Source organism: Quercus robur, chromosome 10 (assembly GCF_932294415.1).
Source record: "Quercus robur chromosome 10, dhQueRobu3.1, whole genome shotgun sequence".
NCBI classification, from domain to species: Eukaryota; Viridiplantae; Streptophyta; class Magnoliopsida; order Fagales; family Fagaceae; genus Quercus; species Quercus robur.
This window is the reverse complement of record NC_065543.1, coordinates 31409237-31436460: the sequence shown is the minus strand read 5'-3', so window position 1 is coordinate 31436460 and position 27224 is coordinate 31409237. Positions and strand designations below refer to the sequence as shown.

At 38.6% G+C, this 27224-nt stretch overlaps 1 protein-coding gene across 1 annotated transcript; it reads right to left on the bottom strand.

Annotated features, from left to right (window-relative positions):
• Nucleotides 1-8088: 8088 nt before the first annotated feature.
• Nucleotides 8089-26843, bottom strand: LOC126701434 (peroxisome biogenesis protein 3-1-like). The gene is made up of 7 exons (XM_050399523.1): nt 26448-26843; nt 25992-26153; nt 25673-25872; nt 25398-25528; nt 10633-10760; nt 9525-9752; nt 8089-8861 (listed from the first exon to the last, which is right to left on the bottom strand). Exons 1-7 carry the CDS (start codon nt 26462-26464, stop codon nt 8609-8611), a joined length of 1119 nt encoding a protein of 372 aa, XP_050255480.1. The 5' UTR covers nt 26465-26843; the 3' UTR covers nt 8089-8608.
• Nucleotides 26844-27224: the final 381 nt, after the last annotated feature.

Here is a 27224-nt window from a genome sequence, read left to right as displayed (position 1 = left end):
GCCACAAGGGGAGCAGTGGCAAACTTCATCAAAGAAAATATAATTGTGAGGTTTGGGGTGCCCCACAGGATCATTAGTGACAATGGCACACTATTTGTCAACAGTGATGGAAGAAGAATGCTAGAGTTCTACCAAGTCAAGCACCACAGGTCATCACCCTATTACCCTCAAGGGAATGGGCAGGCAGAGGCAATAAACAAAATTCTCATAAAGATCATCAGCAAAATGAGCCAAGAGTATGCGGGAGGATGGGCAATGCACCTACCAGATGCTCTCCGAGCTTACAGAAAATCACCAAAGTCAGCCACAGCTTTTTCACCCTTTTCCTTAGTCTACAGAACTGAAGTAGTGAGTCCGACAGAAATAATGACACCGTCCCTAAAGGTCATGCAGATGCGAGAAAAAGAAAAAGAGGGAGAAGTCTTTGCGGTAGAAAGATTTAAGGACCTGGAAGAACTTGATGAAAAGAGGGAAGAAGCCTAGGAACGCAGCCGGAGATACAGGCAGAAGATGACTAAAGCCTACGGCAGGATGACCAAGGAAAGAGTGTTTGTGGAAGGACAACTAGTTTTAAAAGTGGCAGACTATGTCAGGCGAGGTCTGGCAGAACCGTCCAAGTTTGCACCAAAATGGGAGGGACCCCTTGTGATAAGGGAAGCGCATCAAAGTGGATATTATCACCTAACTCAAATGAATGGCAGGAACTTGATGGATCCCATCAATAGAAAATGGCTGAAGCGTTATTTTGCTTAGAGAAAGAAAGTTATGTGGTTGTCCCCTTTCCTTAGTTTTTTGTTTATGTTTCCTTTACTTTTTCTTTTTTATTCCTCCAAGTGACTATGTCACAGAAGAAATTGTAACGTGCTTTCATGAGTATGCAATGAAAAGTACGAAGTATTAACATCATGTCATAGCAATAGTAAAGAAAAAGTAGCAAAGTGTAGCATTATTACAAACCCAAACTGTGGCAAACACAAGCCAAGTAACTACGACAGGAAACATATAAGTGTCCTGTATAACATAACAAAAACAGAGAAACAAAGAAACAAAGAAAAGGAAAGGGAACGGCGCCATCATCAATGAAGTCCGGAAATGAGACTCTGATCTCCAAAATGACTAGGCCCACTAACGCCGAAAAGAAGACGCTCATGGTGACCCTCCAAATCCGCCACCTCTTTCTTCAAAAGCTCGATACGGGCGTCTATGGCCTCAACGGCTGGCTGGACTCTCCTCATGAAAAAGGCTCGGGCAACCTCACGTAGATGATGAAGAACAAACTCCATGGCGAAACCCACACTGATGAGCTCTTGAATCACGGCCCTCCACTGCAGGATCCTCCCGGCAGAAACAGAGTTAATAAAGTTATGCTCGATGTCATTCAGCACACACCCCAGCATTTTCAAGAAATGCTCCCTAGAGGAACGACTAAGGCGAAAATCCTACATAAAATTGCCGTGACGGCTGTAGATCATCACTAAGTGTGAGACGCAGTCCTCAGGGACTCAGAAACCATAAAAGTCTACATAAGGAGGACCGGAAGCCCAGAAGTCTGCCGGACCAAGGTCGTTAACCTCCGGCTGGTCAAAGCGGACAAAGAAAGACGCAGCATCATCCGGGACGGCGGCAGAACTACTACTTGCCTCAAACTGAGAAGGGATAGTAGGAAGTGGACCTATCAAAAAAAAAGGGAAACGCAAGGCAAAATGAAAAAAATGGCACGAGAAGAAAAGACTTGCAGAAAAAGAAGATAAAATAAGAAGAGAAGGAAATTTGCCAAAGTTACCCGGAATGGGGGCAACGGGTGTAGCAGAAACAAGTATTGTAGGCACAGCAGAAGCAGGAGTAGTAGGCACGGCTGAAACGGGTACTGAAGGTGCGGCAGGAATAGGCGCTACGGGTGCGGCAGGAGCAGTCATTCCCACGTCTGCTGCAATTTCTGGCCCCTCAGAAGTCTCTGCAAGCGAGGAGATAAGTATGCAAATGATATGCAAATACAATAAAAAAAAATAAAAAAATAAAAAAAGAGATAAGGGGAAGAGAGATACATACCCATGAGGTCAGGCTCGGGTGAAGCACTCCCCTCTTCATTAGAGTCGGAAATTCTCTTTTTCAGCACGGGTGCATCATCAGGATCCTCAAGAATGTCATTGGATCCCTCTGAAGATAAGTCTGTATCAGGACCACGGGTAGCGGAGCTAGGAATGGAGGAAGGAGTAACAACAAGCGAGGCACCATCCTTTGCAGCCTGGGAGATAGCTGCAAAAGGGTCACTAGTCGAAATCACAAGCGGCAGGACGGAAGGAGTGATCTTGGGTTGAACAGCGGTAGGAGGAATGGCTCCTTCTGGAGGAGTGGGTCTCTCGACTGGCAAAGGTGTAGTCTCACCAACCCCTTCGACATGAGTACCCTCTCTAGATACCGGCTCAGCAGAAGAGGTGGGAGTTTTGACAGGAGTCTTGTGTGCAGCAGCAGAAGGAGCAGGCGTTGCTAATACTACCTCGGCCCCATCAAAAAAGCCTTCCATAGGTACACCCATGGAGGCGAAAATCTCCTTGGCAATGGGGCAATATATGGATAGAGGCTCAGGCTCCTCCTAAAAAATATATATATTTTTGTTAAATAAAAAACAAAAGACCCGTGGCAGAGGCATGCAAAAAAGAAAGAGGAGAGAAGTGAAGAAAAGGGGACTCACCTCAGATTCAGGCTCATCAAGCAAAATGGGGTGGGTAACTGATGAGTCTTCCTTATGCTTGGACTAAAAAGGAAAGAGGCAGAAGAAATTAGCAAGTTAGCCGCATGAAAGTTAAGGAGGTTTGTCAAAGAAAAAAAAAAGAGAAAAAGGGAGAAGTAACTTACCCTCCGTTCAGCGGCAGATACAAGGTGAGGAGTAGTTTTTCTTTTGCTACCACGAGTTCTGCTGGCCAAAGGAGCACCTGCAGGAGGCAGTGGTGTGGAAGGCTTGGTTTTGCCGGCGGACTTGGGTTTGGCAGGCGTTTTCTTGATCGGTGCAGAGATGTTTATTACTCTAACTCTTTTCTCCCAACCAGGGGGATAGTCACCAGCATGCCAGAACCATCCTTTCTTCATTGCGTCCCATTCAAAGATGGCTGACCGGCTTTGTTTTCTAGCATACGCCAAAACAGATTTAGAAGGAAGCAGCAGGCGAGGGTTAACTGAGACAACCATACCTAGCCCTTCAGGAGGAATGAAGGAGAAGCCACGGCTACCCGCTAACTCAGTCACAAATGTATCCATCACTGCATGCCAGTAACCGTGCATGGGAAAAGTACAAACACCCTCCCTTAATGAACCGGGAACTGTAATGGCATTGAAACGCTTCTTCTAGAACTCAAAGGCAATGCACCGCAGGAAAGGACTGACTGACGTAGGAGATTCCATGAGGAAAGAAATGTCATCGGGGATGTCTTGATCCAGCCCAAACTACCTTCTCACCTGGTTGGCAGGATAGTGAACAAACCTAATGCCTTCATCGGCTAGGTAAGGCAGCCATCCGGCATTAGTAGCAGCAAGATAGGTTATCCCAGTTTCATCAAAGCTAACCAATGGGGTAGTGGTCCCAATGGTGTCAACAAACGGACCCATGGCAGAATCTGCACAAGTATAATCTGCACCCAAATTTCTATAGGCCCTTCAAGAGAAACCCACGCCCTCATCAAAAGATTCAACCACAGAATAGCCAATCGGCTTCAAACCAGACCAACGAAAAGCAAGCGGAAAATCAGATTCAAACCTGCCACAAAAGTCGGTAATCACCCTCGGACATGTCTGGTACTTCTCTCTGGCAAACCGAGCGGGTCTACATTTTGTCAAGTACTGAGCACAACGCTCAAACAACAACTGCTGAAGTATGGTACAATGAACGGAAGAGGTAACAATATGGCAAGACCCAGCCTGACTCTCATCACTGCGGAGGATATCTAATTGAACATACAAGTGCCCTAGGAACATAGGGGTCAGCGACAGGCTCACCCCAGCAGATATTTTGATAGCCAAACAAAAGTACAGAGGCTTTATGGCGTAGTGGGGGTGGGACCCAAAAACAAACTTGCAAAGCCAAAATGCAATAAAAGCCGCACGGCAGGCAGCAACAGAAAACTTAGAGGAAGAACTCACCCAGTAGGACAACTTGGCATTTCCAGCCATCCTTTTCCTCAGTTCAGCCTCAATGGCCTCATCCTCCGGAGAAAGCTCTAGGGCGGCAGGATCGGCATCGCCAAGAATGGGCAAGAGCAACTGGTTAGCCACATTCTCGAGGGTCACGGTGAGTTCGCCGCACGAGAAAAAGAAGGTGTGGGTGGTAGTACACCATCGCCGGACCAAATGACGGAGGTTATAGAGGTCCCAGAAATTTGACAAACAATGAGATGAAACTATAGCCTTCAAGACGCCGGCTCGTTGCAGCAAACCCATAAAACCCGTGTCGGAAAGTTCGCTGTCAACCCATTCCTTCCAACCCGAGGATGTGCCGGACCCAAATTCAAAATGAAGGGGTACAGGAAGCGAGGTACCTTGGCGAATGGACAGATCGGGGATTGAAGATGCTAAAGGAGCCCAAGAGACGTCGAGGTTCCGCTGGACAAAGGCAATCAATACACGACCTGGTGGCAGCGGTACATATTCACCAGGGATTTTTGGGAAGTGAGGATTGACTTCGTACCACGGGTCGATTAAAGGAGCGCATTCGCTGTCGGGGTCGCGTTGCGTCTCTTCCTCAGCGAACCGCTCCGAATCGGAACGATCCATCTCCTCGCCCACATCAGGAACGGCGAGAGAGTCAGAAGCAATCGCCTTCCCCTTACGACGGGAAGAGCCTTGGCTTTTCACCGATGACATAGTGAGGAGGCTTAGTCGGAGAAAATGGGTGTGGGTGTTTGAAAAGAAGAAGGAGAGTAAGAGACGGAGAGTGTATGTTCTGGGAAAAGAAAGAGTTTGTGTTTGAAGTGCAGAAGGATTCTTCCTTAAATACCCAGGTCATTAATAACAGCACGAAAGAAGGTGACGGGTCAGCCATCAGAATGGGATGAAATTAATGAAGCGGCGGCTCTGTTTCGAAAATAACTGCCAAACTGGGAAATTCGAAGAAACAACCCTGTTCGCGGCAGGAAGGAAAATATATATATGTATAAGAAGGGGTCCACAGCTTAAAAAAGACCCGCGAAAAAGAGAAGAAGAAAAAAGATGAGAGAAGGGCAGAAACGTCTTTTCATTCACATATGAATCGCAGGAACGTTTCATATGTTCAGGGGGCTAAATGTTGAGGGCCATTTGTGGAAACCCAGGCAGAAAGAAAGCCCAATAATAAGGGCAGCAAAGAATTAACAAAATAGATAGCAAAAACCCATTAGGCCCAAGCGGTAGGAATAATGGATCACAGGCCCAACAAATAAATAAATGGGTCTTGAAGAGGCAAGCGGGCTCAAAGAAGCCAGGAAAGAAAGAAATAGCATCCCATGGGCAGTGTATGAGGTAGAAAAGTGAGAAAGGGTCGCCGCAGGCCCAAGGCAATGCAAACTAAGAGAGTAAGGGTTTATGGCAGGCCCATAAACCCCAAAGATGAGAATAAGGTTATTGGGCCGAGGAAGCCCAATGAAGTTAGTAAAAAGCCCATGGGAGTGTGGAATTAGCAAACGGGCCGACGAAGCCCAAAGAAAGCAATCGGGCCGTGGATGCCCAAAGGGACATAGGAGCCCATGAGTAATAGCAAAACAGTGCCCATAACAGGCCACTGAGAAAAGGAATGAACGGCTGGCCCAAAAGAGGTACAGCAGGATTAAGTTATTACGGCAGGAATAATAGTTCAACGTTGCAGGAAATAAAGAAAATCAAGAGTGGGCCAAAAAAATGTAAGGCCCATCATCATACAAAGCCCAGCTCCTGAATGGAGCGGGAAACCAAAGAAAGACCCACATGAAAGGTCAGAAAACACAGACGGAGAGTCTCCAGATCACGGCAGACGCATGAGCAGCAGGCAGACTCTTGGACATATCTGAAAGGGAAGCACGCACAAGGCCCAGGCACCACCAGCCTGTACCCAGCCAATATATGACGTGGTGGGGCCATGGGCCAGAGGTAAGAGGTAAAGGGGGTATGGTTTGGTGGTGGGGAGAGGGGAAATGATCTATTTGCGGCTCCTACCCAAGCCCTTTTGGGAGGTACGTTCTGCTGGGATGACAGACCACCTAAAAGAGGCAAGTTTGAGGGGGAACCGTTGGGTGCATGCCTTGAGAGTAGAGAGAGAAAACATTTATACCATGGCAGGAAATAGGTGCTACGGTAGACGGAGAAATGAAACCTGCCTCTATCTGGCAAGAGTGAGTGGCACACACCTCTGGTGGTCGACAAGTACACCCAGACCAGATAAAGGCGGTTAAGGGGCAAAATGGTAAAACCTTGGTCATGGCAGGCATTATAAAAAGGCCCTTGTCGTGCCCTGAAAAAGGGGTCGAAAAACAGAGCATTTTTACGAAGTGAAAAGAAAAAACAGAGTAAGAAGAAAAGAAAAAAGATAAGAAAGAAAACAGAGAAGAAAAGAAAGGAAACTAAGGAAAAAAGAGAGTTAGTTCAATGGGCATACACCAATAGATCGGTTTCCCTCTCTCCCCCTTCAAATCTTGCTTTCTTCCAAAACGTAAACAATGACTCTTTCCTTTTGGGCAATAACCATTCAGGTCCTACTCCCTCAAAGCCATTAATCCCCACAGTAGGATCTCTTTTCCTAGGAGATTATTTGCATTGAGAAGAGGCGTTCTCCCCTCTTTGGCTTTGTTTCGGCAGACTAAGCTTAAAACTTGATTTATGCCCATTTGATTAGCTCGTATTATTTTCTTCACTTTTCTCTGTGATTGACATTATCATGACTGTAATCATGTTTTATAAATAGGAATTACATAGCCATTTGTTTAAATAGTCAAGAATATCATGTTATTATTATTATTATTATATATGTCTGCCGTAACTCATCTGCAACAATTCTGCTTGCCGTAAGTTTACTCTCGGCAAACAAGGCATAAGTTTGTGCACAAACCGGCCCAAGTTGAGTTACAATTGGACCGGCCCCAACTCCCTTACTCAGAAATATTCGAGTCCATTACCGCGAGAGGCAGCCCAAGCCCAATACACCATACACAAAAAAAGGCCCCTACAACTAGTTTGGAGTTATATTTTGTCTTTTTAAATAACTTTGGGCTTAATATAGATTAAATGAGATAGTTCAAAACTAGTTTGGAGGTATATTTTATCTTTTTAAATAACTTTGGGCTTAATTCGTTCTTCACTCACTGTCTACTAAAAGAAAAGAATCATCCTTAGCCAAAATATGTCAATTTTTTTATCATAAGAAAGTGGTGTTCCAATTTTTTGCTAAACTATTCTCCTCTCTATCTATGAGACACCCCAAAATCCTTATGAATTAATATTGTGGTGGATTGAACTTAAAATCTATAAATTTATGAAAATCTATTAAACTTTAGTTTACTTTTAATTTAATCACTTTTTATTTTTATTTTATCATAAAAACGTTTTTTAAATATTAAAAATCAAATACTTTCTTTTAAATTTTGAGTGACGAGTAGAATCTATTTGTTGTACATGTGATAAATTCAAATGTATTAACGGTTAAATTTTTTGGAGTATTCAAATTTCAAACCAATAATAATATATATTACTGATCTATTAGGTGGAAATATCCCATCTATATATAAACTCCTACCAAAACTCATAATTTGCTGTTGAGATTTTATCATCTGGTCGTCTGTTAACAACTTAACACTACTGTTAATGTTGGGAAAAAAAACATTAATTTATAATAAATATTTCAAACTGAATAAATTATCAAAATATTCATAAAATAAAATTTTCAATTTTTTTAAAGATATGATAATATTAAATCTATGGCATCCGTTTCATGATAATAAAGTCAAGATTGTAATTTGCTATTATGTTTCAATCTTTGTACAGATGAAATTCAATTTTAATTTGATATTAAATAATAAAAGACTTTACCAGTTGGGAACCCACATAAGCATGTTTATCATCCACCAGTTAGTTATAATTTTCTTAAACAGTCTATTGAATTTACTCCAGGTTTTTATTTTTAACAAAGAGCATAAATTCTAGTACAATTTATTTGTGACTGGGTTTATACAACAAAGAATACCTTGAAAATTATTCCCCCAAAGGACTACACATAAGAGTTCCTGTTTCTGGGGGTTCTTCACAGCTTTCTTGACATCTCTCACATAAGAGCCAGTTCACGTCCACCAGTTTTGAATAGACAGAAATACCACAACCAAACGGCTTCATATGCATATCATTCAAGACAATATAAGACATGAAAAATTTGAACTTGTCTAATGATCTGTGTAACTCAACTTTTAGTCCGTCTTATCTGAATTCCCCATGTCTCCTATTTGTCAAATGCCATTTGCATGATTTAACATGAACTGTGGAATGGAGCATAAACATCATCAAACACAGCCAAGGTTTGGCAAACCAAAACCAACTCATACAACCTCATGTGATGATGATTTCCTTGTAACAAACTCAAAACGTCGTAACTATAATTTATGCTCGCTAACTATTCACTAATCTATGAGGGAGGCATGTTTGCATAAAGAAGAGAGAAAAAGATTTCAATTTCCGGATCGCTTTGAATAATTTGGATGAACCGGTTTTTACTAGGCTCGTAGAGAAGCAAGGGACCCATTTGCGTAACTAGTGACAGAAGCTTGGCCAGTGGCATCCCTGATGCTAGACTGCCTCCAGACTGAGCCCCCACATCCTCTACTAGAGCATCCAGCACTGCCTTTAATGATATATCAACTACACTCCCAAATTCCGCACTGCAAGAAAAATCATAGCAAAGATTAATTTGAAGCCTAAATTCTGTTTAGACATCCTTCATATTTCAGTCCCCAACTGCTGAAAGAAAAACCAAAACAATAATTTTAGCTGAATATTTGGAAGATTCTTCAAGGACGGAAAACATCAAAATAAAACCTTTTTTTATTATAGATTAGATAGTAGGGGAGAGGGAGATGAAGTTCGAACCATGGACATGAGATACTATAAATGATGCCATTACCAGTGTGCTATCACTTGAATTAAACTTTAATTCTTGGGGGTGGGGAAGGATGGAAGAAAATGTGCACAAAGTTCACTCAGACCTTTGTTGTTTCAACAAAAGATGAAAAAAAGAGAGGAGCCATTTATAGGTTTTTGACAATTTCTTCTCTTCTACCATGCTTGTTTCCAAGCAGATCCTGAATTTATAAAAGCCAAAGAGGGAATTTGGAAGGGGAAAGTATTGAATTGAAAAAACTTCATATCTTTACTTTTGACAAGGGAGACGGATCTTCTTCCTATATTTTCTTCCTACTGTTAACTAGTGCACTAAAGCCATATTGATTGACAACTTTATGCTAGGGGATCATGCAAATCATCGCCACCTTTTTTTCTTAAGTTCTATAACCATATGCATAAATTGTTAGAAATAATAAAGATACCTTGTCAATACTGCCCCCGTCTCCACCATAAGTTCCTCAAATTTAGTAACATCAGAAAGAATTTTGCTGTCACTGCTGGAAGCTGTGGCTAGTCTGTCGAATCTAGCATCCTCAGGCATGATGTAGCTTACCCAGTGATGGGGGCTTCCAATGTTCATGAACCTGTCAAGTATCTGCCTGATAGTTTCATGAAGTACTGTAGAGTTGAAGAAATCCTTCAACTGCTTTCTGCACATAAAACGTTTCCAAATTATTAATTATAATTTTACTGGTAAGTTACACTTGCATACAGTGGATTTTGAACCCACAACCTCACCTTCCATCAATTCTAAAAGGAGAATGATGTTTCATTTTAGCTGGAACTCATTGGCATTTCTGACAGTTAATTTTATAAGATTTCTTTGACACATAGCGTCTTACATGATTTCACTGATATCCAATTATTGCCAATAGTTTATGAACCTTGTTTTTCAGTAACTTTTGCAGTCAGCAGGAATATCATAGATTTTCAGGGTAAGTTACTTGGAGGCCAGTCCAACGTGCTTCAGCAAAAGCAGGGACCCAAGGGTCACCACATGATAGATGAAATGTTAAAAGAGGCCAGAATTAGCCTAGATTGTCTGATGTTGGCATATTGATAAGTGATAACCATATAAAAAAGGTCATACCCAATGCACAAAGCTCCCACTTATGAGGGGTTTGGGAGAGGTTATGGTAAGCATCCTTACCCCCAACTTATTGGAGAGGCTGATTCCCATATACGGTTCCAAATTCAGAAAACCAATTGACAAGATTACATGTCTACAAATCAACTATGTCTTGACATTATTCTTTGATATTGACCACTACAAAGAACAGATATGCCAATTATTTTCATCTCAATTTTTTTGTTCTTTTACCTAGAACGATTGTCTAATTAGGTTCATCTTATTATTATTATTTTCTATTTTACCAGCTTTTTCTTCCTTTTCTTGATTAAAGGAGGAAAGAAGTACATCTGGTAATTTTCCATCAACCAAATGATTGAATTAACAAATAAAATCTCAGCTGATTGTCAGGTTGCCATACAATAACTTGTGGACTCTTAAGATGGTAAATGGTACCTTACCCCTTGAGAATTTCTGTTGCTGCTGCTTGCATATCTGACATCAAGGCAGGCAGACCATAGTTCGAGAGAAAATCAGCACTAGCCAGAAACTTTTGCTCATCATCTCGGTCAATCATATCAGCATTCTCCTGTATAAAAGAACAAAAAGGACCACTTTTAGAGAAGAGGAAATCCCACTTCAGGTCACAGAAAGATTTACAAGAATTAGCATGTAACAGATCCAATGTGATTAGTCTATAATGCTAACATATTACTAATTAAATAATTAGCCATAATACCCATTATATATTTGCATTGGATGATGATAAGAAAGAATGGTAATGGGAATATACAAAATCTTATAAATCATGCATTTCAAAGAAATAAATGTTTAATTGAGAATTACAAAGTTCAACAGATGCAAAGATTTTAAAATACAAATTTGTACGCCTGTACATAGAAATGAGCTGCTATCTTCGTTTCCACCATATATCTAATACTGCATATCTTCAACATAAGTAAATTGTTAGCAATTTATGTAGTCATATCAGCCATCAACTACATCCAAAATCATTAATGTAAAAGGCCCCTCTGCCATAATACCTCATTTACCCAACTACTGAACTCCATTCAGTTTGTCAGGTCCAAGGTTTTGTGCATGGGGTTGATGATATTAGTAGCTGAGTGTATACCTAATTAGGTGCCTCCAAAGCTATCAATAAGCATATAATTACTTCAAATATTCAAAATGATAAATTCCTAATGAAATTTTATCCAATCCATTTGCTTAATCAATCATTCTTTTCTTTGATATTTCATAGCTGTATAATTTTATAGGTCTTTGGTTTGTTAGTTCTCAGGTTTAAATGCCCTTTAAATGGCAGATAACAACTATAAATCTGGGTAATGTATGGAGTCTGTCTACAGCATAGCAGATTCCAAGCTTCAAAAAAGCAGCACCATGTTTGTATGATGGCATTCAGGCAAGATCCGCTGATGTCCATTGTAAACTCAGTTACACTAAACAAGAATCCAAACCAATATTTACTGCTTCTGCAACTGCTGGCTAATAGACCTATTAAGGCAAATGTAAACATGCCAGTCATGAGCAGTATCATCAAGGGAACCAAGTGATGATTGGCAGCAACCGATAACAACATGCCACTAAAGGCCCACAGATAAATGTAAGGCCACAAAGATAAAGCAGCTTAATCAGAACCATAAAAGGTGGCAGCTTATGTTTGTTCTTTTTCTGAGCTTCTTTATTCCTCTATGCCGAGGGGTGAAGGGGATGATAATCTGATTTGGAAGTTGACTAAGACTGATGTGTTTGATGTGCGCTTTTACTATAAGCTGTTGTCTGGTCCTCTCACTGATGTGTTTCCTTGGGAGTGCATTTGGTGGGCAAAGGTGCCTAAACGGGTGTCTTTCTTTTTATGGACAGCAGCTAGGGGTGGGATACTCACCATTGATAATCTAGTTAAGAGAGGTCAGTCCCTGGTTAACAGGTGTTGCTTCTACTCCAGTGTAAGTTTTCCATGCTTTATGGAGTGCAGTTTTTGAGGTGTTTGGGATTCAGTGGGTAGCACTCTTCTTTTTGCTTGGATAAATTGGTTTGGAAAGCACCTATCAACTATATGAAATATGGTCCAGGCATGTTTAATGTGGTTAGTTTGGTAGGAACGTAATATTCGCGCCTTCAAAGGCAATGAAAAACCCTCAGACCTCTTAAAATCTCTTCTCTTCGGTAGTTTGTTTTAGTGGGCTCGTATTTGGGGTCTTACGCATTATGTTTCAATTTTTGAATTCTTACAATCTGTTAGCTTTAGTTCTTGAACTTGTTATATTTGTTTCTTATTCAAAGTTGACGCAGGACAACCAGAACAAAATTGAAAGAACGGAAAAATAAAATATATAACCTAGGAGTCAGCACCTAGGCCTTGCTTGGAGTCAGCACCAAGCGGGGAAACCACTAGGAGTCAGCACCTAGGGTAGACCTGGAGTCAGCACCAGACCAAAGAAAGACCAAACGACCATTGTTATCATTCATCAAAAAATCAACTCTCCTCAAGGAGTACAATAGGTTGCTTATAAAGGATTACTAAACCCTAGTTCTAATTAGCTAGGAAACCCTAATTGCCTTATTACAAAAATACCCTTACTGGCTAGGAAACCCTAATTGCCTTATTATAAAAATAACCTTACTTCTAAATTAAAATACTAAAAGCCCAATAAACTACTAGGACCTAAAACATAAAAATACAATTGACTTGCAAACATAAATAATATTAAATAATAATTCTCTTTCATCTCCCGCATCATTCTCCTCTGGTTGGAGAAAACTCAACCTCGAGTTTTAAAGCATTGAAGGATTAGGATGCTGACAAACAACACTTGCTTCAAGTTTGGAATCACCTTAGGGAGCATAGGGAAAAGAAAAACCTTGAATTCCACCGTATCAAACTCATTTGGAATAATAAAATCAATGTGTGGAATCAGTATAATCTCTTCTTGAACCTTATGAGCCATAGGAAGCACTTTGGTTTCAACCTCTTCGACTTCACCAAGATGTAGATCTTCAAGGACTGTGGGGGGTTGATCAGAAGCACATTCAACAACTTCAACTTTCACATCATGTTCACCCTCTAACACAATACTCTCTTTAGGCGCCATCTTTTCACCTTGCTGTTCTTCAATAGATTCATTTCCTTGCACGCTTGTTAAAGCAACACTTGTCGAGGCATGTACGTCTATGTCAACATTAGGCTTTGGTGTTGCTGGAGGATTCTCCACAACCAAGATATCACCACCAATGTTGTCTTCTATGGGGGCAGCAATAAGTTCATTGTGATCAATTATCCTTGGTTTCCCAATTGAATCAGGTTGAGTCTTCATTTGCTTCATCTGAGCAATCCTGTCTTGAATCTCTTTCATGGGCTTTACAGTTAATTCCGTTGCTTTCCTGGTAGATAATTCCTTGGTAGATTGTTCAAAAGTGCACTGAGGACATGATATGGGATGAGGATGAGGATTCATCGCATTTGCTTCAACTTGAAAAGTACCACACTGAGATTGGGGTAGATACTTAGCTCGATAGTATGGTGACAAATACTCATCACAAAGCTTTTCTTTCATATCTTCCCACACAGTAATGGCAGGTTCATAATCCATATAGCGGAAACGTTCAAGATTCTCCCAAAACCTCTGTGCTTTACCTACTAACTTCGACTTGGCATACCTAACCTTTATGTTATCTGCAAAATTTGCTTGCTCAAAGAATCGCTCCATCCCATTCATCCAGTTGACAAAATCTCGTGGATAAGTTTCATAACCATCAAAATAAGGTGCTTCTAATATTTCCATGATTCTCTAAAATAGTGCCTCAACAAATAGCTACTGTGATTTTCTCCTTGATAGTGGCCAACTTACTGTACTATAGTCACGGGCTAGCAGCAACTGTGGATAACAGCTTTGGGGCCTATACGTGCAATGGGCTGGCAGCAACAAGACTTCTTCTTCTTCTTCTTTTTCTTTTTCTTTTTTTTTTTTTTTTTTTTTTTTTTTTTTGCAAAATAATAAAATACAGTGCACGGACTTAAAATTGAAGAAGCTACAGACACGGACTTTAAAAGAAAGTCAAACGAAAGACTCTAAATTGAAAGACACGGACTCAAAGTACAGACTTATGAAAAAGAAACCACAGAAACTAATGAAAGAGAGCGGAATCTCTAAATTGAAAGAAGGTTGCTCGGCGATGGGCTTGCGGGGCTAGGGGTTGACAACTTTGGTGGCGCGACGACAGGGAAGGCAGCGGCGGCACGAGACATGACGGTGGTCGACGTGATAATGGGTTCGGCGGCTGGTGGCTGTTGGGTTTTGGGGCGGTGGGTGTTGATCTTGTGGGTTTCGGCGGCTGGTGGTTGATGGGTTTTGAGGCGGTGGGTGTTGATCTTGTGGGTTTTTTTTTTTTTTTTTTTTTTTTTTTTTTTTTTTGTGGGTGATATTTTCTAGTTCTTTCCTGCGGTGATGCTTCAACAGATCGGTGTTTGCTCTGATACCAAAACTGACGCAGAACAACCAGAACAAAATTGAAAGAACGGAAAAATAAAAGATATAACCTAGGAGTCAGCACCTAGGCCTTGCTTGGAGTCAGCACCAAGCGGGGAAACCACTAGAAGTCAGCACCTAGGGTAGACCTGGAGTCAGCACCAGACCAAAGAAAGACCAAACGACCATTGTTATCATTCATCAAAAAATCAACTCTCTCCTCAAGGAGTACAATAGGTTGCTTATAAAGGATTACTAAACCCTAGTTCTAATTAGCTAGGAAACCCTAATTGCCTTATTACAAAAATACCCTTGCTGGCTAGGAAACCCTAATTGCCTTATTATAAAAATAACCTTACTTCTAAATTAAAATACTAAAAGCCCAATAAACTACTAGGACCTAAAACATAAAAATACAATTGACTTGCAAACATAAATAATATTAAATAATAATTCTCTTTCATCTCCCGCATCAAGAGTATTTAGCATCGTGAACATGATGTACACTTTTTTCAATAAAAGTCTTATTGCCTATTAAAAAAAAAAACTGAGCAGTGGAAGACATGGGGTCCATCCCAAATAATTCAAGATGACCCCCACCCTCCCTCCAGGTTGCAAATATGAAAAGCAGCAGGTTATATAATGTGAAACCCAGATATTTCTGTCAAAATTATATTTAGCAACTTTAGGAGACATTTTAGATTAAGATGGAATCATCTTGAAGGTGGAATCAGTATATGCCTGGATCATGTTGGCTATGGTTTTGGGTTACAACTATGGGCTGAACTTAAAGATGTGCAAAGCGGTTTGAAAAAACAACAGGAGAGGAAAGCTAATATACAGAGAAAAACGTTAAAGGTTTAGTTTAATAAGTTTACCATAGTGATATAGCTATTTCATGGAGCATAACTTTGTTATCATGGTATATATGTACATCTCAGTCCAACTAATTTTCTCCTGAACTTGAGAGGGAGAATAGCCTACTTTAGTTTTATATTAGTGAAAGATCCTATCTTCTTCTAAACCATCAACTTATTCATTAATTATAATGGCACCAAATTGATTGCACAATTTACTCAAAAGATTCAAATGTCATTAGGAATTTTGTCACTTGGATTCAAAAAGAAGCTCAACATATCTATTATGGTATTCAAACTGTGAACACTAGTTCCATGCAGACAAAAGCTATGATACACACAATTGGAGCTGCACACACTGGTGATTATTTCAATCAAGACCATCATAAAGCAAGAGTTAGCTCCATCTTCAAACAAAAGAAGTAATGTTAGATGATATTGACAAAGTTTCACAAGAGCAAGAGCACAACATTGGACTGAATGATGCCAAAAGTAAGAAAGAAAATGCTGATGCTAAGATAGATTAGAGCCATATGACCATAACATCAAGGCAAATGATGAGTTTGTTTCCAAACCAGTCCAAATCATTGATCTTGTTATACCATATAAATTCAATGGATGGTGGCAAAGAAAGACTCTTCATTATGAAAAGCAAAATAAAAGTTATCACAAGTTCCAGGTTCAAGAAGTCTTATTCTTTATCATTTCAAAATTTGACACCAAGTTTCTCCAACCAGGAATAATAATACACCCAGGAAATAAGAGACATGTTTTCATCTTGATTTTCAATTTTGAAAACTTAGAACTTTTCATAAGTAGCACCAACATGCAATGTCCAATCAAAGCATACCAAATATCTCCACTTTGTGTTTGGCAAACCTCCCCGACCAATTTGGCAACAAATCAAGAACCCTGAAAGGCTATTGCACCCCAAACAAACAAAACACTAGAGACCATAACTCACTAACACAATCATAGTGTAGCAATAATTTACCAACAGTCTCTCCAACCTCTTAGACATATTAGCACCTTTTTACAACAATTACTTTTTGAGGCAGTAGCAAAACCAGAATTATTTTAGAATTTATATTTTCAGATTTTTGTATTTATCTTATAGGAAATTGGATAATAGTAGACTTTTCTTTGGATAGGGATTAGTATTTGAGTTCAGTTAGGATAAGTTTTCATTAGTTGTTATCCTTTTATCTTTATTTCTAGGAAGCTCTAGCTCTATATAAAGGCTTCAGGTTGTTTATGTTTGAATAGACGATTGATTGATTAATGATATTCAGATTGGAGATTTTCTAATAGTTGGGTGCTGATTCTTGACACCCTAGATGCCGATGCCTAAGTTTTGCTTGCTTGGTGCTGATTCCAAGCGACCCCTAAGTGCTGATTCTTAGGGTTTATCTTTACTTTTCTTGTTACTTTTATTTTGTCCTGCATCAATTTTGGTATCAGAGTAGAAGATCCACTTTCAAAAAAAAAAACTTCATCGTCATTTATTACCACTGCAAGATAAAACCCACCCTTCAAAAAACCATCCCTCCCCATCACCAAAAAGAAAAAAGCCCAAAGCATATCAAGCCCAAAGCCAACTTGTGAAGCCCACTACATTAGTTTGAAGCTGTGGAATACAGTGCAAATCTATGGCCAATTCCAGTGACACCTCCACTCTGCATTTTCAGGTTCAATTATCAATTTTCTGTTGAGATTTGTTCTTTTCGTGCACAATGGTGGCAGTCCAACCACCTATTTTTTATGGATTTTCAAATTTTGGATATTTGAGGTGGAAAAATTTTTTGCACAAGTGCATTTATCAAATGACAAATAAAAGATGTGGTATGTCAAAACGAGAATTGCTGGTAGAGCTCTAGAGTATTGGAATCATTATGAGAGCCTACACTTTCGAAGACACTGGTCTCTAATTACGAGAGAAAGAATGAAAGATCTTTGTATTGAATATTTCCCACATTATTTTCACAAGGATCTACAACAACCTTCTCATGGCAATTTACAAGATCAAAGAACCAGTATAAGGCAATGCAACAGCGCTCAGTTCTATCATGAAGTATCTGCCTCAAGTATAAGGCAATGCAACAACGCTCAGGTCTATCATGAATTATCTGCCATACGCCAAGACCTAGAAAGTCTACAAAAACTGTTGAAGACTTAATTACTCAAATGAAGGGAAATCAAGTACCATCAGACCTTGATATTGATAAAGAAGTGCAAGTGTCAACTGAAGTTTCAATGTTCATGCAATCAAAAGAGTCTACTATAGAGTCTCAACAACAAGAAGCTTCTATACTTGAAGAATCCTCCATAATGCATGAAGATCTACAGCTTCATGAGGTCAAAATTGTTGACATACCAATTCCACATATTGAGTTTGTGATTCCAAAAAAGTTTCATGAGGTGGAATACAAGGTTTATCTATTTTCAATGTTCCCAAAGACAATTCCTCAACCGCAGCAAGTGTTATGTGCCAGAGTTTTCATCCTTCAAAGCTTTAAAACTCAAGGTCGAGTTTTCTCCAACCAAGGGAGTATGATGCAGAAGCAAAATCAAATTTTTTTTAGAATTTATATTTTCATATTTTTGTATTTATCTTATAGGAAATTGGATAATAGTAGACTTTTATTTGGATAGGGATTAGATTTGAGATTAGATAGGTATTAGTATTTGACTTTAGTTAGGATTAGTTTTCATTAGTTTTTATCTTTTATCTCTTTATTTCCTAGAAGCTCTAGCTCTATATAAGAGTCTGGTATATTTGTATTTTTTTTTTTGGTAAGTAATAAGTTTAATTGTAATAAGTTTTAAAATATAGACGATTGATTAATGAAATTTAGATTGGAGATTTTCCAATAGTTGGGTGCTGATTCCTAACACCTTAGGTGCTAATGCCTAAGTTTTGCTTGGTGATAAATCCAAGCGACCCCTAAGTGCTGATTCTAAGGGTTCATCTCTACTGATACAGGACAAAATAAAAGTAACAAGAAAAGTAAAGATAAACCCTAAGAATTAGCACTTAGGGGTTGCTTGGATCAAGCAAAACTTAGACATTAGCACCTAAGGTGTCAGGAATCAGCACCCAACTATTAGAAAATCTCCAATCTGAATATCATTAATCAATCAATCGTCTATTCAAACATAAACTACCTAAAGCCTTTATATAGAGCTCAAGCTTCTAAGTAATAAAGTGATTTTTGTGTAGTGAGTTTACTATCATAAACTCATTGTACTTTTCTTATCAGTAAAGCTTTGATTACCTATCAAAAAAAGAAAAGAAATAAAGAGATAAAAAAAAAGATAACAACATACCAAAACTAATCCTAACTGAACTCAAAATACTACCTATATTATCTCAAAATTAACAAAGGAATCCTAAACTAATCCAACTACATAAGAAATCCAATCTAATAAGTTGTGTTGTCCTCATCAACTCTCTCGGGGTGGGGAAGACTCGACCTCGTCGAGTATAACTCTAAGTAATACTCTAGCAAATCAGGATTAGGTTGCTGCAGTTCCTTTCTTGTGATCCAAGTGTAGTCTGATATTGGTCGTCCCTTCCAGCGAACTAGGAAGCATTGAATTTCTCCATCCCTAGTGAAAATAACCCGCTCATCCAAAATAGCATCAATATTTTCTTTACATGCTGGCAAAATGGTTGTTGGTGTTGGATGAATCATAGGGATTTGAGCAAAATCATGCGGTTGGTAATAAATTGTTGGACCTTTATAAATAGCCAAATTCTCATTATTAAAGATGGAGTCATTTTTGTAACCAGTTTGAAAATCAACAAGACATGCATTTGGTCCACCATGTTTCAACATTTTGAGTGATTCAGTACTACAAGCTTGCAATTGCTTACTTGGAACCATGACATAATCCCTTGCTTGAAATTTCATGCAGTCTGAATTAGCTTGGATTTTATAGGGATTATCATTTGCTGAAAATTGCTTCCTTACTTCATGATGCTTACATGTTCCTACTGACTCAAGTGTTCTATCATTGGGTGAAAATGGGAGAGTACCTAAAGGCTTCCTAGGCTTGACTTCAAATGGACTCATGCTTTCAGTGATGGAATTTTCACATGCAAGTTGGGTGACATGGGAAATGGAATACATGGAATCCTCGCTCTTTGCCTTTTCTAGACTACTCTCATGGGGCTTGTTAGGTGGTATTATTTGAATGCAACCAAATTTAAGATTTTCCTCACATTCTTTTTTTTTTTTTTTTTTTTGATAAGTAATAAGAATTCATTGATAATAAAAATAGAGACACCCAAGCACACAGGGAGTATACAGGGGTGAACAAGTCAAGAACGAAAATTACAAAAGTCAAGTAAATCCAAAATAGAAAAAGGATGGTTTCTCCTAGGGGTGTGCATGGGTCGGGTTGGGTCGGGTTGAGGGAATTTTTTGACCCAATCCACCATGGTGGGTCAAAAAAAATTCAACCCAACCCAACCCATCACATAAATTCAACCCAACCCAACCCAACCCACGTGGGTCAGGTTGGGTTGGGTTGAACCCATGGGTTTGACAATTTTTTATTTATTATTAAATTAAGTAGAAAAAAAAATATAAATATTAATATATTAAAAAAAACCTAAAGATTAGTATCAATGTAACTCCTTGAAGGCTCAACACTAATGACTAAACAATAATAGTAATTTATTAGAATTTGTGTGAACTAACTGGCTTTTATATAGGATAGGAAGAATTGGTTATTTAAAAAAAATTATTAATTATATAATATATATATATATTAAATTAGTATTAGTAGAAGGAATTGAGGAAATGCAAATTATTAAATATATAATATATATTTAAATATATATATAAAAGTGCCCTACAATTGATTTTTTTTTTTTTTAATTATTAAGTATAAAATATATTTTAAATATATATTAAATATGGGTGGGTCGGGTCGGATTTGGCGGGTTTGTAATTTTATGACCCAAACCCAACCCGACCCGCTATAATAATTTTTTTGGTAACCCGACCCAACCCGGTGGGTCGGGTCGGGTTTGGCGGGTCGGTGGGTTTTCTGCACACCCCTAGTTTCTTTCTCTTTCTCCACACAGAGAACCATTCAAGTAAGGTTCGGATGAAAAGAAGCTTGAGGTCAGGCATAGCACGCTCAATGTCTTCAAAGCATCTACTATTCCTCTCCTTCCAAATACACCACATCAAACAAAGAGGAACGACCTTCCAAATAACTCCATTGCGGTGGCGACCAAAGCGACCTTGCTAGCAAGCAAAGAGCCCAACAACAGACAAAGGCATGACCCAACACACTCCAAATAAACCAAAAACCATATCCCATAACTCCGAAGCAACTGGGCAATGAAGGAAAAGATGGTCAACATTTTCACTATTACACTTGCACATATAACACCAATCCAAAATGCAAACCTTTCTTTTCCTTAGATTGTCAATAGTCAAACATTTCCCCAAGGCTGTGGTCCAGACAAAAAAAGCCACTCTAGAGGGGATCTTCTGCTTCCAAATGCTTTTCCAAGGGAAAAATTGCTCACTATGGCCAACAAGAAGATGGTAGTATGCACTAACCGTGAACCCCTTACTCTTACAAGGCAGCCAATATCTCTTTTCCTCACATTCATCATCTATGACATTGATTTCATCCATGTTGGGTTCATATACTTCTTCTTCTATATCATCCTCTTTATTCTCTTCATGAATAATAAAGGCCTTAATGGGGCATTTAGCAGCAATATGACCAAGGCCTTGACATTTAAAGCATTGTAGGTGGGAGAACCTAGCATTGATGGCTCACCAACTACTCCTTTTCCTTTATCATCCTTAGCTAATGGTGCAGTAATTATGTTGGGCTTGGGAGGGGGTAAGGTGAATTGAGGCCTAGGGGGTAAGGTGAGTTGAGGCTTGCTACTTGAAGGTAGAGCTGGTGGTGACACTATGGATTTCAGGATACCTCACAAACAGGGATCTAGAAGCTAACTCACAATTTCTAGCAAGTTCAAAGTAATGATCTAAGGAAGTGACTCCTTAGATGATCAATTCGTTCATATGCTAGGATTTAACCCATCCCTAAACCTACAGAATGTTGCAACCTCATCCTCAGCAATTTGACATCGCCTCTTATACTCTTTGAACATCTCAATGTACTCTATCACAGAACTAGTACCTGCATTAGACGATTCCATTCATCTAAGAGGGAACTCTTATAAGTTAGGGGAAGATGATTCCTAGAGAGCGTATCTTTCATTTCTAGCCAATTAGTGATGGGAGTTTGATGTCGTCACCTAAAGGTATCTTCGAGGTCCTCCTAGAAAAGGTTGGCTCTACCTACTAGTTTCATTTTTGCATACCTAACCTTCTTATCTTCAGCTCAATTATACCAATCAAAAAATTGCTCCATTTGGCACAACCAATCAATGAAAGCCCATGGATCAGGATGACCATCAAAGGTAGGTGCTTCTATTTTCACTTTTAATATCCTCTCTTTAGTTTCCCTAACATCCCTATGGTCATTATGATTACGATAACCTCGCCTACAGGGTGGTGTACCCTCATGGTCAATTTCATTCTCATTCCTTTGGAGGGAAGCCTCTACTGATTCTACTTGAGTGGATAGGTCTTGGAGAACTTTCATTAAATCCCCAAAGGTTGGTTCCGTTGGTTCCATGGTGAGCTTGGACTCGAAACTAGACTCAAAACTAAATTGGGATTTGGAAGTAGATTGTGACTTGAAACTTGACACAATGCAACCACAACGTATATACATGCAAAGGGTATTCTACATGTGAATGCAAGTGAGACTAGTAAACAAATCCCTAGCAATTTGATGTCCAATATAAAACAAAATCTAACCAAATGGAGTAGGAAAATTAGTCATGGGCTAAAATAGAAATCTAGTACTTTTGCTCAAAGTATTGATTTTTTTTTTTTTAACTGATTAAGAATAACTCAACAATTAATAATAAGGTTTTGCTTCTTTGAAGAATTTTGAAACACTTTTTTTTTAAAAAAATGGGCACAAATGTGGTCAAAGAAATGGGTGCTTTTTTTTTTTTGGACCAGCAATTAAAAATGAAAAACAGAATGGTGAGGTTCAAGTATAAGATAAACAAAAAGGTTAGGTTCAAGTATTGTTTGTGAAAGGTATGTTAACCAAGCACGTAGAGAACATATTGACAAAAATTTTGAACCAGAATATTTAAACTTGTGTGGGTCCACTGGGCAGGCTACCACGTATGAATTAAAGGCAGGCGAGTCTCTTTCTTTTCTGTGTGTGTACTCATAAACAGAAATTTCAAAGCAGTAGATGGGTCTAAGGTGGCTCGAGTTGATAGTCCCTCGCAGTGGGTCTTGGTCAAAGGAGTGGCATGGAGCGGTCGGATCTGCGCTGAAGCTTGGTCCAGTGGTGGCACACAAGGTGAAGGCTTCCAGCGGTGCAGCATTGACAAGGGTTGGGCTCAAGGGTCGATGGAGATGGTTTCGTGTCGCGATTGGAACAGGGCAACAGATGGTGATCTAAAGGCTGGATTGTCGTCATCGAGGTGTTGGATGGCGAAACTTGAAATTGCCATTGCGATGGGGTCCGCTGCTGGTGATGGAGGCTAACAGCAGCGTTGACTTCTTATGGGTCTGATCTGACTGTGTGGGTTATGGGTTTTCCAGATAAGGGTTTTCTTTATGGCAGATGGCTTTTGTGTTGGTATTGTGGTTTGATGGAATGAGAAAACACAGCAAGGATTTTTTTTTTTTTTTAAATGAATCAATTTGGCTCTGATACCAAAATTGATGCAGGACAAAATAAAAGTAATAGGAAAAGTAAAAATAAACCCTAAGAATCTGCACTTTGAGGTCGCTTGGAATTAGCACCAAGCAAAACTTAGGCATCAGCACCTAAGGTATCAGGTTTCAGCACCCAACTATTGGAAAATCTCCAATCTGAATATCATTAATCAATCAATCCTCTATTCAAACATAAACTACCTAAAGCCTTTATATAGAGCTAGAGCTTCCAGGAAATAAAGAGATAAAGAGATAACAACATACCAAAACTAATCCTAACTGAACTCAAATACTAATACCTATCTAATCTCAAAATTAACACAGGAATCCTAAACTAATCTGACTACATAAGAAATCCAATCTAATAAGGTGTGTTGTCCTCATCATTTACTTTTCTTGTTACTTTTATTTTGTCTTGCATCACTCTTCTTCTTCTTAGATTATCCAATGTAAAAATCTTCCCCAAGCCAATGAGCAACTAGCACTTTTCCTCCCATAACAATGGGATGGAGAGTGAGTTTGTGGTTTAAAGACCCACCGGGTGCTTCTGTAACTTACCAATAGGGAGAAAGAGAAAGAATCTTCCCCAATGTTGCAGCCCACGTAAAGAACAATACTTTAAGACGAACTTTAACCTTTCATGTACTTTTCCACGGGAAGTATTGCACGTCACCAGTACTAACCAGCATATAGAAAGATTTCACCCCATATATTTTTCTACCTGTCAGCAACCAAATAATATCAAACCAGCCAAAAAATACCTATTTTTGCTGCTACTTAGAATTTCTATAACCATTTATCCACCAAAAACAGCAGTACACAGGTTTGACTTCATGAATCAGCCTCTCCAAAAAAATTAGGGGTAAAGCTGCTTGCCATGACCTCTCCAAAACCCCACAAAAGTGTGAGCTTTGAACACTGGGTACAACCTTTTTTAAATATAAAAGATTATTACAAAGAGGAGAAACCTAAGTATAAAATATACAAAGGATACTCCAACAGAACTGCAATGAAGTATCATCAAGAAAATCTACATTTTTTTTAGCATTCAGAAAGGTGGAGGTGCCAAACACACTATTCATATAACTTATGGAAAAAAATATGGATTTCAAATCAAGAGTAGATGACTCAATGCTGTTGAAGGTAAGATTATTTCTCTCCTTCCAAACCGTTCACATAAAGCAAAGCCAAACAGCACTCCTAGTTGCTCCATTTCTCTGCCTTCCATACATTTCTTTACAACAGAAAATCACATCAAACACCTTCTAAGGCATCACCCATTTAATCCCAAAGATCACAAAAGCAAAAGACCACAACTCCTTGGCCAGAGCTCAATGAAGCAGCAAGTGATCAAGGGATTTCCATGTGGTCCTCTGTTTCAACCACCAAAATTCAAACTTTTTAAACCCTGATTCGATATGAAAAATCTAAATCCTTGCTTTCACCATGGTAAACCCCAAGATTATAACTGCTACTATCCTAAAGCTCACAAGCACGCATAAAAAAATTTCCCCAATCCACCCTACATAACCTTTCTACAGAAAGTAAATTACGTGTACTATATTCAACTTTTAGTAAAATACTACATTTTAGAAAGTTTAAAATCCATAATTAACCCACCATTTATAGCAATGTTACTAATTTAAATTATTCTAAATGTTTATACTATATGCATATGATGGATGAGTATCAAGAAATGACTACATACAAACGTGAAAGGACTGAAACTATTTCAGGCATATGGTGAAGTCTCAATGGACAGTGCTAAAGGAAATAGTTTAGCCATGAAAGTTGAAGTCCACAACCCAACTATTAATTGATAATCTAAACACTATATTTCTTGTTACTTAATAAAAAAAATAGCAAGGATGATTATATCATTATAGGAAGATAACTTCTCCATAAGCAAAGAAATCAGTTGTGCTAGATTACATAAGTTGAGAATAATTCTGTAAGGATTTGCAAAATGTGTCCAGCTAGAACAAAATGTACACATAATTATAGATACCAGAAGCTCTGATGAACAAAATTAAGTGTTAAGTGTTTGGATAAATAATTTAATATAAAAATGGAAAAGGCAGCAGGCTCTTACAGGGAAATAGGAGCTTTCAAAACCACGTGCAGTATCAATATATAAATGTCTCCCCAATATGTTGACCTGAACTCTAATGTATAAGCTCAGCATTGTCATTGCCCAAAGGGACAACACCATCCTTGTAAAACCTAAGAAAATGTTATGTCCAATACTTGCTAGGTTAATCATAATATCCTTGAGACAGTGAGATTAAAGAAAACCTAGAAGCTAGTATGTTACAAGCACAATAATATATATATATATATATATATAAAATAATAATATATTCATACTTATAATTTTGAGTCTATCCCACAGTTCAATTTTCTCTGAATGCGTCAAACTGTTTGGTTGATTCTTCGCATTCTGGAGCCTCTCAAGAAGCTGAGAAAGGTCCAACTCTTCTGCTATCCGACTACTTAAATGATGCATTGCATGAGGCAACGTTGTCGTATCAGCTATTCTTTGAATATTCTCAAAATGGGCTTGCATTCTATCAATATCAACAAAGAAATCAACAATATTAGAAACCAAAAATACACATACTTCTGGAAATACAATGTTCATGATACCAATGAAACAAAAACATGATGAGATTGCATTTCTCTTAACTGGGCCTTAATGAATCTTTCGCCTTCCCGCTCATCTGCGAGTTCTCTCTCCAGCTCAGCAAGCTTGTGCCTGTGAGCATCATACAGTTTATACAAGAAATACCCACTTCCTAAAACTCCAACTGTAACAAAAGCCTTCCTCCTGTGCCTTCTCCAAAAATCCCTAGTTTCACAATCAAATACACATATCAATGGCAAGTAATTGGATCACATAAAAGTTTATCTCTGACAAAACCCAATAATAATACCACAGACAGGTAAAAAGAACAAGCATATAAGCACAGGAACACTCATTTCCTACAAACCCTTACAAAAACAACAAAGAAATTGTCCTAGTTCTACTATTAAACGGACAAATTCAAAAAACCCAGCCGAGGAAAAAGGGCAAAAAAAGCAATAAACAAACAATTTAACAGATACCCAGATGAGAAAAACCAATATAGGAATGAAAACTGACCTTAACGTGGAAAGCATTTTGCAACTATGGAACCCAAATATCCATTGCTAGGCCTTGGCTTCTGGGGAAGCCATTTGGATTTTTGCACAACAGAAATAAACCAATGGAAAACAGAGATATATAAGACAGAGAATTGTTTCAAGGAAAAGATTTTAGAGAAAGGAGAAAGGAGAAAGCAGTTTCTCGTTTGGATGTAAGAGCAGTCTTAGGAAAAGCCGCAACAATACGAGAGAGAGAGAGAGAGAGAGAGAGAGAGATAGTACAAGTATACAAGGAGCTAGACTTATATATATGTTATTTATCTGGACTCAAGGGTTTAGGATTGAAGTAGAGTGTAAAATACAGACTCCTGAGAATGCAACCTCAAAAATTAGGAGAGACGCGTGGGTCATTAGCTGTTGGAACCCGAATCAATCTTGTCTTTAAGATAACCTGACAAAGTTGCTGTTTTTTTTTTTTTAATCATTTTTTTTTTTTTTTTAATATAAGGAATTGGTATCATTATCTTTTATTAGTTAGACTATTTATGAAACATCCCAAAAACCTCATAAACCGATTGAAGTGGATTAAATCTAGGATATTTGAGTTTATATCATCCTAACTAATAGGTTCATCACCCAAATTTGTCGTGTAGGCTACTATATTATTTAATATTATTGTGTAACTAGTCGTTAACTCATACAATACATTGAAAAAATTAACATGATATGATTTTTTTCTCTTTTAATTTTTTTTTCTAAATAGGAAATTTAATAATTATGGTAGTTATAAATAGAG

Excerpts from the sequence above, each read along its gene's own strand:
- LOC126701434 (XM_050399523.1), bottom strand. Across the intron at positions 25,873-25,991 it reads GAAAGATTCATTAAGGCCCA|AATGCAAGCCCATTTTGAGA; the intron begins GTTAAGAGAAAT and ends TGATATTGATAG. Across the intron at positions 10,761-25,397 it reads TTGAAAGCTCCTATTTCCCT|GAGAATGCTGATATGATTGA; the intron begins GTAAGAGCCTGC and ends TCTTTTATACAG.